The 15386-nt window shown below is 33.7% G+C and overlaps 2 protein-coding genes across 2 annotated transcripts; one reads left to right on the top strand and one right to left on the bottom strand.

Annotated features, from left to right (window-relative positions):
• Positions 1–977: 977 nt before the first annotated feature.
• LOC123721522 lies at positions 978–1823 on the top strand. The gene is made up of 2 exons (XM_045680350.1): positions 978–1042; positions 1280–1823. Exons 1-2 carry the CDS (start codon positions 978–980, stop codon positions 1821–1823), a joined length of 609 nt encoding a protein of 202 aa, XP_045536306.1.
• Positions 1824–2356: 533 nt separating this feature from the next.
• LOC106719222 lies at positions 2357–12095 on the bottom strand. The gene is made up of 2 exons (XM_014513507.2): positions 11726–12095; positions 2357–2879 (listed from the first exon to the last, which is right to left on the bottom strand). The coding sequence occupies exons 1-2, from the start codon at positions 11887–11889 to the stop codon at positions 2570–2572; spliced, it is 474 nt and encodes a 157-aa protein (XP_014368993.2). The 5' UTR covers positions 11890–12095; the 3' UTR covers positions 2357–2569.
• Positions 12096–15386: the final 3291 nt, after the last annotated feature.

Below are 15386 nucleotides of genomic sequence, written 5' to 3'. Positions count from 1 at the left end.
TCAATGATGAAATAAGATAATAGGATAATAAAAATTAATTAAACACATCACATAAATTACTTTTATTGCACCTAATTACGGAATAAATAATAAGCGAACTCTTCGGTATCAGACACATACATATTATGGATGTTATAATGCAGGGGTGGTAAACAGGTAAAGTAAATTTTATAAATTTAGCTATAGCGAAATTTCTTTAACAGGCTAAAATCAAAGATTAAGAGGAATATTAAGCGTAGCCGGAGGCCTAGTTTTAGTTCTCGTTCCCTTCCCACCCTTTTCTTATAAATTAATGATGGTTAAGGGAAGTGGATATGGCGGAGGGGACGCATAGGAAGGGGAATTATTCTCTTTATGTACCCTCCTCCCTTCTTCAAATATAATACAACCGCAAATAAAGTTGTCCATGTTCAACTTCAAACTTTCGTGGTTTTTACAAATATAATGTTCGTAAAAACGGGATTCTTACCACGATTAGGCTGTTTGAGCTCCCGATATTTCGGCACAGTTGCATGCGCCATGTTCACGGGTTGACTGATGTTGTGCGGTAGTGTAAAAAATGTTAAAGGTAGCCGTATCGGTCTACCTTCTTTCTGATTCGGCGACCACTACCACTGTCCGCGTTCTCACTGCACATTAAGTCCGCACTCGATGTTATTTTTGTTTGTCGACAAACTACACTCACTGTGTCCACATTTGTGCGCGTACTCGAAGTCGGTTGCTGTCCAGTCTTGTTGTAATACTGGATCACTGGATTCCAGGCACTCGACAATTTAAACCCATCTTCGCGATTGAAATTTTTGCACTTAGCAATTTCAATCGCTTCTCTTACCAATCTTGGTATGTAGTGGCGTTCTGTCGATAGTACCTGGGGACTATGAAGTTCAATCCAGTGATTGGTGGAGGGGTCCAAAAGGTGTTCAGCTATTGCCGACTTCTGAGGATCGTTGTTTTTAACAGCTCGTATATGTTCCTTTATGCGACTGGTGATGGTGCGCTTGGTTTGTCCTATATACGAGCTGCCGCAGCTGCAGTTGATTTTGTAGACACCGGGTGTTTCAAACGGAATACGGTCTTTGGGCGATCGCAGTTTTTGTGCTATCTTACTGTCAGGGGTAAAAATAGTTTTTATTGCGTATTTGCATAAAATTTTCGACAGTTTGTCAGTTACCCCTCTTTTTCTTTTTCTTGCTTTTCTGCCGTACGTCAGAGGGGTAACTGACAAACTGTCGAAAATTTTGAGCAAATACGCAATAAAAACTATTTTTACCCCTGACAGTAAGATAGCACAAAAACTGCGATCGCCCAAAGACCGTATTCCGTTTGAAACACCCGGTGTCTACAAAATCAACTGCAGCTGCGGCAGCTCGTATATAGGACAAACCAAGCGCACCATCACCAGTCGCATAAAGGAACATATACGAGCTGTTAAAAACAACGATCCTCAGAAGTCGGCAATAGCTGAACACCTTTTGGACCCCTCCACCAATCACTGGATTGAACTTCATAGTCCCCAGGTACTATCGACAGAACGCCACTACATACCAAGATTGGTAAGAGAAGCGATTGAAATTGCTAAATGCAAAAATTTCAATCGCGAAGATGGGTTTAAATTGTCGAGTGCCTGGAATCCAGTGATCCAGTATTACAACAAGACTGGACAGCAACCGACTTCGAGTACGCGCACAAATGTGGACACAGTGAGTGTAGTTTGTCGACAAACAAAAATAACATCGAGTGCGGACTTAATGTGCGGTGAGAACGCGGACAGTGGTAGTGGTCGCCGAATCAGAAAGAAGGTAGACCGATACGGCTACCTTTAACATTTTTTACACTACCGCACAACATCAGTCAACCCGTGAACATGGCGCATGCAACTGTGCCGAAATATCGGGAGCTCAAACAGCCTAATCGTGGTAAGAATCCCGTTTCTTACGAACATTATATTTGTCCATGTTCAGTGCTCGCATCGCTAATTCGGCGAATTTAGATAGCAGCTTGCTCATTTGACACCTTATATTATAGAAAAAACTTAGAAAACACTAAATTACAGTAATAGTTGTAGATAAACGTGTATTCATAACACGTTTACCTCTTAATTTCAAAATACACTTTAATGGTTAAAGTGATATGCATCATTAAATGTTTGCCACCCCTGTAAATTTGTTAATTGAAACAAATTGGAAAATTTTATAGATTTCAGCTGAATAATATTAATGTGAGTTTACACTGGCAACCTTTATAAAAGAATTTTGTCATTTGTTTAATTTACTTAAAAGAAAGAAAACAGATCTTCCAAAATATTTTTGCACAGCGATAACTCTTTGTTGAAACATTAAACATTTTGAGATTGTCTTAAATTATAAATCACTTAATAAATAATAAATTTTCTTAAAATAATTAAATCTAACGCAATCACAGTCTCAAGGTAAGTCTTTGTAGATCACGTTGGGAACACGTCGTCGATGTCAAGTCTTCGAACAGTCAATGATAACACTTATATAAACCCAACATATACACTCTAGTTAAAACTAGATTGTAGAGCCTTCCTCAGTCAGATCTTTACAAGTTAAAGTACTCTCATGGAATCCATATGCTTTTTAATATTATGCTCTATGCATAGATTGTTCTTTGTCGCGTCAAAGTCGCTAGAATCTGATGACTCCAGGAGTTTGTGTCTATTATAAGTCATTATTCTTTTACTTCTCGTATCAGAGTCGTATGTTAGGATCTTATTTGTACCCTTCCTTGATCTGAATGGCGATCTGTAAGGTGTACTGCTCTGGACATCAGACATCGATCGTATATGTCTTCTTAACTTCGACTCTTTCGATAGCGGTGAAAATATAAAAGAATCCGTCTTCTTATCTTCTATGGACCTGAAATTCAAATAGTTAACGATTATTTCTTTGTTTAAATAACTTTCCATGATCTAGAATGACGTTGTAAATTCATTATGCCTCGTTAAATAAGTAATAAATAAACAATTAGCGATAGTGAACGGCATTAGCCTCTTTGTGACCGTAAAACTCTTTTTTATGTCTTTATATCAACGAACTAAATTTTCTATCTCAAACCAAACACATGACGTTTCTTATTTGAATCATTAAGTTTACGCTAATTACACATTAGATTGTCATCGTTTATCTTTGATTAAATGTTTATTTTCAGTCTGAGAATGACTATTTGTTTTCGTACAAAAATATTCCATTGCAAACGGCACAATGCAATTCTAGTTTTAACGATGCGGTTAACCGATAATTAAATTCAAAGATCTATGTACAATATTTAACTACTGGGTTATTTTGATCGGTGAGTAATTTACTATAAGGTCAAGGGTTTTAATGAAAGAGCACCCCATGTTTTGGAAGCATGTTTAATACCACGGCTTATAGCCTGTCCACTTAATAGAGGTCAGTGTATACAACCGCTTACTGACAGTATTAGGCACAAGATGGCGCCACAAAAAGATGAAATATGTAACAAGTCAACAAATGAATCATTTCTGAAGTACGTTCACATTATGACACCCATACAATTTATCTAATCATATAGAAAGTAGATCTACGAAGCATCTTTTACTAATCTAGTTTCTTCTAAACTGGTTAAACTTGTTAAATAATTTATACCGAACTGTTCAGATCTCTAAGAGATAGTGACAAAGGTCTTAATATTCAACATTCTTATGCAACGGATATTTTGATTGAAATAAGCTCTAAGTTTTTTTTTTTTAATTTATAAGGTTGCAAACGGGCCAGCGGCCACCTAAAATAGCCGAAATGCATAGCAACTAGTGCCCAGACATTCACTGAACATGTGAGTTTAAAAACTATTTAGTTATCGTGAAAAAATCGACAAATGATCTTTACTTGTTTGGCATTCAGACAAGAGTTTTTGGAAAAAGAAATTTCGTACCTTAATGTATGTTTTAAATTTAAGGAACTGTCATAAATTAAATTTGTTATGTAATTGTCATGTAAATGCAAAGATTTTATTTAAATATAAAAAAAAATCTTCAAAATTCTTAAATGGCCATTTGAGAATTTGTAAAACATGTTTTAGAGTCTTATCATTAAAAAAAATCGTTATGTTTCTTGAGATTGCATGTCACCAACGAATTGGAATAATTGAGTACTAGCTGTTACCTGCTACTTCGTCCACTGGAAATAAATAAAATCTAGTAATTAATATAGCCTATAGCACCCTAGATATTGTAACTTTCCAACAATGATAGAATATTTCAAATCAGTTCAGTAGTTTCGGAGCCTATTCAGTGGAAAAAACAATCAAATCTCTCTCATCAAAATAGATCACAAGATAGAAGACAGTCGTGCAGTGGAAGCAAATCCACGTTTCGTCTGATGAGTGTGCGTGCTGGATGGGCAGGAGTCTTTATGTACGTCTCCTTCTCCGTCAATTAAATTGGCAGCGGTTGCTATGGTGACCGCTTGCTCGTCGAAAAAATACATAAATTCAACTGTCAACAATATCACTGTGGCTGATTTCGCTTTATGTCTCAGATGTAAAATTTCAGTATAAAAATGCGGTTAAAATATTCAACTCTAGTAAAAATGATTTATAATCTAGTTTGATCTCCCATCTGTTTTTAATAAAATCCTTTGATGTTTATGTATGGAATTTTTTCACAAGTCATTATGAAAGCTTGAACATTTTGTTCTATTAATACTCGCATTGTAATAACGTAATAATTCAAAGATTTAGTAAAACAATATTATTTGTTGAAAACGCACTGAAAATATAACTAGCTACCTTTTTTACTGTTTCTCTTATGTGGTTTGCTTTATAACCTACTGGCTTTTGCCCGCGATATCGTCCGTGTGGAATTTAAAAATAAATCTATTAGTAATAATTATAGTCTATGTTACTCAGAGATAATGTAGTTTTCTAAAGAATAAAGATTTTTTGAAATAATTTTACCAGAAATATTTTGGAATTTACGAGATTTTTCGTTGGATGGGTTAATTTTATGCAGGAATAGACGCCGCAAGTTATACGTAACTATGCGTCTACTTATATAATGTAATGTCATTGTGAATCGATCGAAAGTTGTGTAACACAACATTAATCATTATGAACGTCTCAGACAGATTCGAAACTTGGCACTGATTCCACTTCGAAGAATATTTATTGAAAATAAATAGTGTTGTATTTAAAATAAGAAATTTACAATCGTTTATCAAAATTTTAGATAGAAATTAGAGAGAATGATGAGAAATTTTCTCCACCATTCTCTATTTCCAGACAGTAATTCTTTTAGTAGTTTATATTTAGTTTGTTATGGCAACAATTTGCAGCATAACTGGCATATCTTTTCAAGTGACTTCAATGTTAAAGGAATAAGAAATTAATGCAATTAGATATCGAACAAGGAGAAGCGTGAGATAAATGACGCGACCTTAGTAATAAAGTCCAATTGTATTTAAGAATTTGTTTACTGATTGTGTATTAAACACGTTTTAAAATATAAAACTAAAGTGTATCATTAATATTTTTTTTACAACATAGAAATATGTCTGCGTATTTATGCAATACTCGTAATGCCTACCATTTTAAGATATTTCAATACCATCTTTTTAAATATCAATAACATCTGTTTCAACATTAATTATTGCAACATAATTTTGAAGGTCTAGTACGAGCGTATCATAGAATAATCTAGAATAATTGTTTTATAATTGTAGTGTAAGGGCAACACAGTCTGCGTGTCAAGCCACATTAATATTTCAAATATAATGAATTCTACCTTCACATTTATGTGTCGATATCAATTAATAAAAACAATGTCACAGTATACATAGCTATAAGTATAAAGTATTTGAACATCTGCAAAGCTGAAGTGCGTAAATGTAAAGTCCGTAACTACCTGTCTGTCTGAGCAGAGTAGGATTCAGGATTTTTGTTAGAGACTGTATTACGTCATCTAGGGCGATGACTCTAATTTGATAGCATTCTAACTTTACATTTAATGTGCTCATTGATTATGAACTCGGAAGTCAAACGGAACGTGGAAGAGCCTTCAGATCGATCTGAGTCAGCGCTCGAAGAGTTATTTTTAACTTCCCACCTTAATGGGTAAGTAATCAATCTTGCCTCGTAATGGCTGAATAAATAATCGCTTTGACATAAACTCTAGGTAGTCTCAGCACAGATAAATATTAATGATACCTTTTCTATTTTATTTTATTCTTTTTAATCATAGACAATGGACAGTTGGAGTATAACTTTTGACTTATAGTAATAATTATTAATCGTAAAAACTGGAGTAATTATTAAGAGTAGTAGTATAATAATTATCAAATACATACAGACATACCGAAATTAAAATTTTCCTTTGGAAGAATACAGTCTGATTAATGCCAAACTTAAAATAGATAATTTATTTGTTTACAAATAATCAATTGGACTTTGACGTGATCGTGAACTTTCTCATACCATAGATCATTTGGCTGAGACGAATAAAATTATTTTTAATTCGTTAATTAAATAGTATATAAAAGCACACACACATCAAAACATTTTTTTTGTTGCAATATTAGTTATCTAAAGTGTTCAAGTAACAGAAATGTTTTGTTAAGTTAGAGAGGATTTTTAAAAACTTGATCGTTAGCATTTTTTTGTGTATGTTCGATCGACCTCGATTTCATTAGCGAATCATACTTGTTTATGCCTATGACGTAATCAACATCGAACAAAAATGTCTCGGAATTGTACTGAGAGATCTTTAAGTGGCTGAGTATATGCAATATTACCCTGGGTTATTATTTTTCAATCAATAAATAATGTTATATACTACCAATTATATTTACATGATCATAGTATGAACATATGTCTGTCTACGGTACATATAAGAATAACAAATGATATTAATGTATTTAATCTTAACGTGAATGATTTTTTTTCTTACCAAATAGCCGACTCATGATAATGACTGGACTCTATGATTTTATAAGTCTAGTTAACATTTGTTCCTTTAAAATCAGTTATAGATGAGTTCTTAAATATATGAAAAGTAGAATAAATAGAGAAACATTTACTAAATTACTCTGAGATATATTGAACTTGCTTACGTTTTATACAAAAATGCAATTAACAGAATTACATATACATATGAGCAAGAACTTCAACAATGAACACTAGTCATAAAATTGATTGTACAAAGTTCAGTGACTCCAAGCACTACCATTGATTATAATGCGACAAAGTATGAGTCTATTTTCAGATGCTATCGATTCGCTAAACTACAAATATATTTGACATGCCTACACAAAAAGTTAATAAAAACTAGTCAGCAGTCATTAGTTTATATTTCTGATAGATCTTTTATTATAAATAGACACTAAGGGAGATTTAATGACTTTTGAAGGTCTCTGCGTGGTGTGGCCTCGCCACTTTGCGTAGGAGGAACAGAGGAGTTTAGTGGGTATACTTCCCATCCGGAAGAGAATCCTAGATCACTACCGCGTCCCCTCCCGGGGCGCGGTTTATGCACAAAGCATTCCCCTCTGAAGAAAAAAAGGTCTCTGCGTGGTTAGTCTATGAACTACTTTACCTTCAATCGAAATATCTTAACATTCCAAGCTATTGTGTTTTCTCTCTAGTCTAGAACAATAGATGTTTATTTAGTTATAACTTTCAAACGATAAAATACAAATCAAGGAAACTCTTTCAGGGTTATTCTAATTTTGTAAAGATTAAACAATACATTCGTTTTATTATTGAAACAATCGCAAACGTGAATTAAACGTAATATTTATAGTTAGGATGCGCTTCTTTTAATCCTTATATTACATTTTAATTATCTATTTTCCAATTTTATTTTATTTATTTCAATACGGATCTCTGTGTATCCAAGGATCTCCACATGGGTGGCAGGAAATAAAATTAAGGGTTTGAAAGTATAAGAAATGTAGAAGCATGGGTTTAATCTAAACCAGAAACATTCCGAAAAGAATTTACGAGAAAAAAGTTTATGGATCTGTGAATTAAAATAAGTATTTGCTTGTAAAAATAGTAACTTGGTGCCATTTTTTATACATACGCATTACCTTCATCCGTACTAAAGGTTCTCGAACCGCTTTCACTTAACTTTGAAAGTTACATTTATAAACTATACCATAATTGGTTCCTTATCAAACGTACAGCTTGTGTAATCAATACTCTACTTTATTTTTATGATTATAAAGTTTAAATTGATAACTTTCAATTGACAGTGCTGAATTAAATGTTGCATTCGAATTAATTAAGCAATATGCAGTCTTGTCATGATTGTGACATTGCTTATTTTGGTATACTGCCCTTGCCTGACATATGACAAGTGAATATACTGGTAGGTTTTCATTGAAACACTTATATCAAAACAAATCGGTATCCAAAAACTTACAACCATGGAGTTGAGGTTGAAGTACTGGTACATTATATATTTATAATCCATGGTCGCAATGTCTTTAAGTACCTGAAGCTATGTTTATATGAAGTCAATACGATCGGGGGAAATACAATGACTGTACGAATAATAAAAATAAATTTTATTTATCTGAGTTCTTGTTTACCTAGCAATACTAAGAATCTTTTACATTCCTTTTGGATAATATAAAGGACTACTCATTTTTAGCCGACTTCAAAAAGAAGCTTATCAATTCGACTGTTTTTTTTTATGTGTGTTACCGCGAAACTCCGAACCTGGTGGTCCGATTTTGATAAAAAATATTTTAATCGAAAGGAAGTGCTTGCAGATGGGTCCATTTTTTTTGTTTTTTTTTATATTATTAGATAGCAAACGAGCATGCGGCCGCCTGAATTTGCTGCAATGGCGAAGCGACCGCTGGCCAGACATCCGCAATTGCAGATGCGTTGCCTACCTTTAATCGATTTCTTGTGTAAATAAATAAAGCTTTTCACTAGATTGTAACAAAAAAGTCAACTTAAATAAAATAAAAAAAACTACTAAATAAATATTTTTTAATACAGTTGTTTCGGCAACGAAAACGCAAAATCATAAATGTAACGATACCATTGTAAGTTAGAAGTATAGGGAGCGGTTATTTTCATTTTGCGCAGTAATGGCACACCTCGTTTGTTTCCTTCACGTTTTTGTTGTGTCTACTAGTGTAGTGGGGTTTGTTTGCGGTATTACACTTTAAATACGATCGTCAAAAAATATAATATCACTTTTAAATGTGGTTGTATGATTGTTGTAATAGGATAGTAAACACAACAATACTCAGAGGTTCTTAAATAGTTATTTGTAAGGATTAGGTGGAGTTTACTTATTTTGTACGAAATATCCAAGGAGTTTAGTTCTAGGATTACTAAACTCCTAGAAAAGCATCACCATTACATGATATTATTGTAAAAATTAATATTAAATCACAAGAAAATGTTCCTGAATGAAGTCATAATTTACATAACTATATGTAATGTTTATCGTCGGTTCTCATACCTCTTGCCTACTATATTTTGACAACAAAATGTTCCATTAGTAAACTGCAGTGTTGTGTTTAAATACTAGATGTCGCTGTTTGTATATAGAAAAGTTCCCACGAAGAAATAGAATTTTTTTTAGCCATGATGGTTGTAATTTAAGGAAATTGCATGTTGGAATTTATTACTTTAAAGAAATATATTAATAAATAATAATGTATTCTGTTATTCAATATATATTTGGAACGAAGTTCCTTATCGAGCGTTGTGAAAGGGGGCTAGACGGAAAAAATTCTTACGAAAAGTTGTCACGACACTTTTTGCTATATCACCATGGCAACGACGTGACAATATATAACGAAAATTCATAGAAATAAAATGTACTTCTTGTGAAGACTTAAGTTTTTTATGCATAGAATAAACATTGGTTCCTTCACTAATTAATTGAAAGGAACTTCGTTCCATCCGGGTGTCCCTTAAAACCTCTCAAGTTTTTTTTTTATAAAATTGTTGGAAGGTATATTGTAACTGAAATATAACTATGTAAATTATCATAATAGTAGCTACATATTCTTACTAATATAAATGCGAATGTTTAGATAGATGGATGGATGTATAAAATTTGGCACAAAAGAACATTGTCTGGAAGAACACATAGACTACTTATTACGTTTTTTTTTATTCTGCGCGGACAGAGTCGCGGGCGACAGCTAGTAATGACATAAAACCTATTCCCTAAAGCGCGTCTAATAAATGTAACACCTGTAGCAGTAATCGACTTATACACAATTAATTATAATACAAACATATTTACGTAATTAAAAACATTAATCTGCCCTAACTTACACATGTGTAGAACAGCCACTGAGTATAAATTAAGCATTTCTAATAAAAAAAAAGAAAAATTATATTCTTCTGGAATTAATGTACCGGCACTTGCTCATAAATTAAGCTATTAAATTCGAACATAATTTAATCCTACATGTCATAAAACTTCAATAACAGAAAACTAAAAACACAAAGAATTTTCCATAATGTTATCGAATTCCATCTACGAAGACCCATTCGACAGTAAACTTAAATCAAGATGAACATTATGTGAGAAAGAAATGCAATGGAATTCTGCCCGGAAATCCTAAATCCATCGCCTAACATCAAAACAAAAGAATGTTCAAAAGACGCCTATGAAATCTACTTACACATAAACCCTAATGATAGCACTAACCATTGGTTTCTGAGACCAAAATCCCCGTTTGAAACATCTCTGTTTTGTCAAAGATAAGGTCAGGGGTGACAATATGTTTTACAGATATTTTGGTTTTAGAAACCCACGGTACGAGATTATTGTTCAACTAGTTCAAAGTAAGAAATCAGAAATAAGAAAAAATTACACGGAATGTACCTATGTACGGCACGATTCATTATGCTTACGTTTCTCACTGTCTTTATTATCATATATTATCAATAACTATAAATTATATAAACACTATCTACCAATAGGGACCTACTAAAAAGGTTTTTATCACGCGCGATGTTAATCTTTATTCAGAATAGACATTGACATACTCAAGTATTTTGTTATCCATGTTTTCAAGTTGCCATTTAATCTGTCGGAGACCAAAAACTATAACTAAAGGTTATTTTTACTTGATTTTGATAGTTTTTCAGGTCATCGTCTATAATTTCAACTAAGGATATTTCAATTATGAATTAGTCTAAGAGCCCGTGGAAGGTCAACCTTCAACTGTTTGATAACCAGATGAGATTTATCAACTATTATTGAATAACAAACATACCTGTGATAACTTAGTATGGCGTAGTGTTCATGGCTAATTTAATTTCCGTTATTGCAGGCAATCAATAATATTTAATTACAATATGTCTCATCTGGTTATCAGATGAGTAAAGGTCTTCCTACCACGGTCTCCTCTACTATTATAAAATCTTTATCATTTCAATTCATAAGAAAATTTTGTAATCAACATTGTATTTTTTCTATTTTCGTTAATTTTAATTATATTTAATAGTTAAATTACGAAAAAATATGATGTCGCAATATGCAATTATATCAATAATAGCTTCCAAAACATGATTTGGTGCCTTACAACGTGACCAAATTTTTGCAATTCGCCGTAACAATAAAATTAATTATGAGGAAAACAACACCAAATGGAATTCCAACTGACGACCTTTGGACAGAAAGTCAAAACTCAAGAATAATAAACACGACACTGACGATATTTTGACACCACAGCTGTTATTGTGCACAAAAACGTTCACTTACTTTTCCTTAAAATAGTCCGATATCTGGCTCATCTTCCAGAATATCTGCAGCAACAGCATCAAGATTGTATGGTTGATCCATGTGTACAATTTGTAACAGCTCTCCATTGCACGCCCTTCTTTCTCGCGCTCCCACATGAACTTCGAAAACGTAACCTCAGTCATCCGTCACACGCCAATTTGCAATTTGATTAACCGTAACAATATCGAATAAAGGTACTGATAAGATGTGAATACACGAAACGTGCAGCGAGACGCGAGTACGAACGAAGTTTGCCGGCTTATCGATAATTTTGTGCGCCTTGGTTGAAAATAGCTAGAAGCCACGACGAGTATGACCGCACTCGGCCGCGGGTGCACGCGTACTGACTGAGCACTGGCCGTTGTGTTGTGCGCGTCAGTTGCCATTGCGCGTTTGCTGATTACTTATGACTCAGTTTGTATTCAATGCTTGATATCTTTTGTTACGTTTCACAGCAAAAATTTCGAATAAACAGTCACTTTTTGTATCTCCGATTGTTTCCACTGCCGAAACATTAAAATATTCCCTCAATCTCTTTCTTTGTGAAAAAAAAAACTAATATGCATGCTTCGGCAATGGAAACTCACGGTGACAAAGAATTGTAATAGTTTAACGTACAAATATGAGCGTGTACAAAAACATATATGCATTACACATTGATTTTTTTCTACAATTTGTGACAATCAATATTCATTAAAAGAAGTCGACGATCGTTAAGATCGATGAAAGCCAGACTTGTCATTATTTGTTTTATTTTCATGCTTTCAAGTTTAATACTAAACACAACCTTGCGTCATCGTGATAAAGGTTAAATTAATATTAACAAAAATATTTTTATTGTTGTGCTTTTCTAAATACAACTCGTACCCGTAACCTAGAGGGGTACAGGCATGAGTACACACGCACGAGATTACGGATTTCCATCTGGCGCGGTCCAGGCACATTTCTCTCACCTTTTAGGTAGTTATAATTTATATTATGTCAACAAAAACAATAATACCTACGCAGTTCTGCACCGACCAACAAAAAAGATATTGCTCACCGAAATGCGTCGCTTTGTTTTCAAAGGCCAACCAACATAAAACGTATATTTAGAAAATTGATTGTACTTGACATTGTAAACGTTGAAGTAAATTTTCAAGATGCACTCTGTTCCAATTTTTATTTTTAGTAATTGTTTTCAAAATAACATCGTTATTTTTGTGTGTTCGCATCTCAGCTTTGTGATTTCTTTATTTTACAAAAATACATATATACTTTCATCGTTTTCTTCTTCTTTTCAGCCAAGTAACGCCCACTGTTGGGCATTGGCCTCACCTAAAGATCACCACGATGATCGGTACTGTGGAACCCGCGTCCAGGATACTCCCGCAACCTTGACCAGATCATCGGTCCATCTTGCGGGAGGCCTGCCCACGCTGCGTCGACCTGTCTGTGGCCGCCATCCAGTAGGTACTTTAAAAACATACAATTATGGAAAATTTAGTTTACAAAGTTATAGTTGCCCTCAGTATTTGAAAATTCAACTCGATGGATCCTAATTTACATTTCATTTTCTTGTATTGTTTATAAAATTTCCAGGCAATGTCTTTTAAAAATAAATCTATATATATATAAAAGAAAGTCGTGTTAGTTACACTATTTATAACTCAAGAACGGCTGAATCGATTTGACTGAAAATTGGTGGGCAGGTAGCTTAAATCCAGGAAACGGACATAGGATAATTTTACCCCGTTTTCTATTTTTTATTCCGCGGGGACGGAGTCGCGGGTAAAAGCTAGTAAATAATAAATGGAAATAAGGATATATCTTATAACGTAGCTGGAATTTCTGTTTTTCTTATTGTTTATTTATGTAATGTAGCTCCATTATATTGACGTAAATCGAAATATATTTAATGATGATTTATTGTTTATAATAGTAAAATGATGAAACGTCTGTTAGTTGTGTCTGCAGGTTTCCCTCCATTCTTCTTTATCCATTATTATGAACATGTTAACATGTTTTTGTTTAATGTCATCAATATCGCTTTGTCAATAAAGAATTATTACAATTAATTCACTGATGTGCCCGACGCTTTCACAAACAACTGATTACTGTTTGTTTTAGAGCCTAACCTCACTTTTGACAAATAGCCAGAGTTACAAGGAAGGATATTTAAAAGTAATAAGTACAGTGTACAGTTTAACAGTGGTAGATGCCAGCAACAACATCTGTTGCACGAATTAGTCGGCTCGCCCGGTGAAATACCACGACCACATAGAAGACAGGCATAAAGTGGAAACAATTCCGGGTGCCGAAGGCCTAATTTTAGTCCTATTCCCCTTCACACCCTTTTCTTATTAGGAAAGAATGGGAAGGGGAAGTGGATTTGGCGAAAGAGGAGACGCATAAGAAGGGAAAATATCCCCTTCTCCGTTGAATAAATGTAGGCAACGCATCTTCATTTGCAAATGTCAGTGGGCAACGGTCGCCTCGCTATTTCGGCGAATCCAGGTGACCATTTGCTCGTTTACCACCTTTTGATATAAAAAAGTACAGTGGCCTCTTAATTTAGAGGTAGAACTTGCTTCGTTCTTTGCAGCGAATTAAACTCTGTATATTTTTTACAAATAACCAAATTTGTCGCTATCGATGTTTCGACAAAAAACCCTGTCTGTTGTATAGTTATTAATTTTAATTCTATGTATGTTGTTATAACATTTAATGACCTTTAACGTTGCAAATCATTTGATGTTCCATGTGACGTTTGAAACACTACTAAAAGAACACAACTATACAGTTCATGTGATTGAAATAAAAACTAAAATTTATTAAAGGAAACCAGGCAAAGTGAAATAGATAAAAATATTCTAGTGCAAGTTTAAAAATACATTCGAATATTATAAGAGCTTTACATTAGCGAAAATGTTCAAGGTGTAGCCATGTGCTCGGCATCTATCTCATTCGTGATGCACTTATAGTCTATGATGTTATTTTGTGATACACTTTTTAAAGACTAAACATGTTCTTGATAAATCAACATTCGATTTTCATCATGAAAGTGTTTTTAAAAAAAGTAGCAGCTAAAGATTGTTATACATATTTCTATCTCAAGCAGTACGCTTATGTTTCACTCGCTTTGATACATAAATAAACAAGAAACATTTGATTAGAAAAATTATAAGCCTGACTGTACTTCCCTGACAGACACACTCTGTAGAAGAAAAGCAATGGGACCTAAAATAGACACTTTGGGTTTCATAATCAGTCTATCTGCAACATAAAATTCAGAATCGAGAGCCCGAATGTTACTGAATATCATTTTATATTTTCATTTAGGTAAATCAATTCAGTTCAGAAGCAAATAGATGTCGTCTAAATAAGGAAGCAATTGACTCCGGCTGGCGGATGACCTCTACACTCTAGAATTGTCGTGACCGCCGTACAAAAGCTTCGTTGTGTTTCCACAAACGATAAGCCCCTCTCTATTAATACGCTTTTATTAGTAAAACCTCTTTGATAGTGCTTACAATTAAAATCTGAATTCAATTTAAATAATATAAGGATCGCAATGCCAATAGAGAGAACCGATCGATCTTAAGAATCTAATATTAGGTTCAGCCTAAATTGAACGAATCTGAGACTTTCCTAGCTGACT

This window comes from Papilio machaon, chromosome 12, assembly GCF_912999745.1.
Source record: "Papilio machaon chromosome 12, ilPapMach1.1, whole genome shotgun sequence".
Taxonomy (NCBI): domain Eukaryota; kingdom Metazoa; phylum Arthropoda; class Insecta; order Lepidoptera; family Papilionidae; genus Papilio; species Papilio machaon.
The sequence above is the reverse complement of the archived record's forward strand: the minus strand, read 5'-3'. Positions and strand labels throughout refer to the sequence as shown.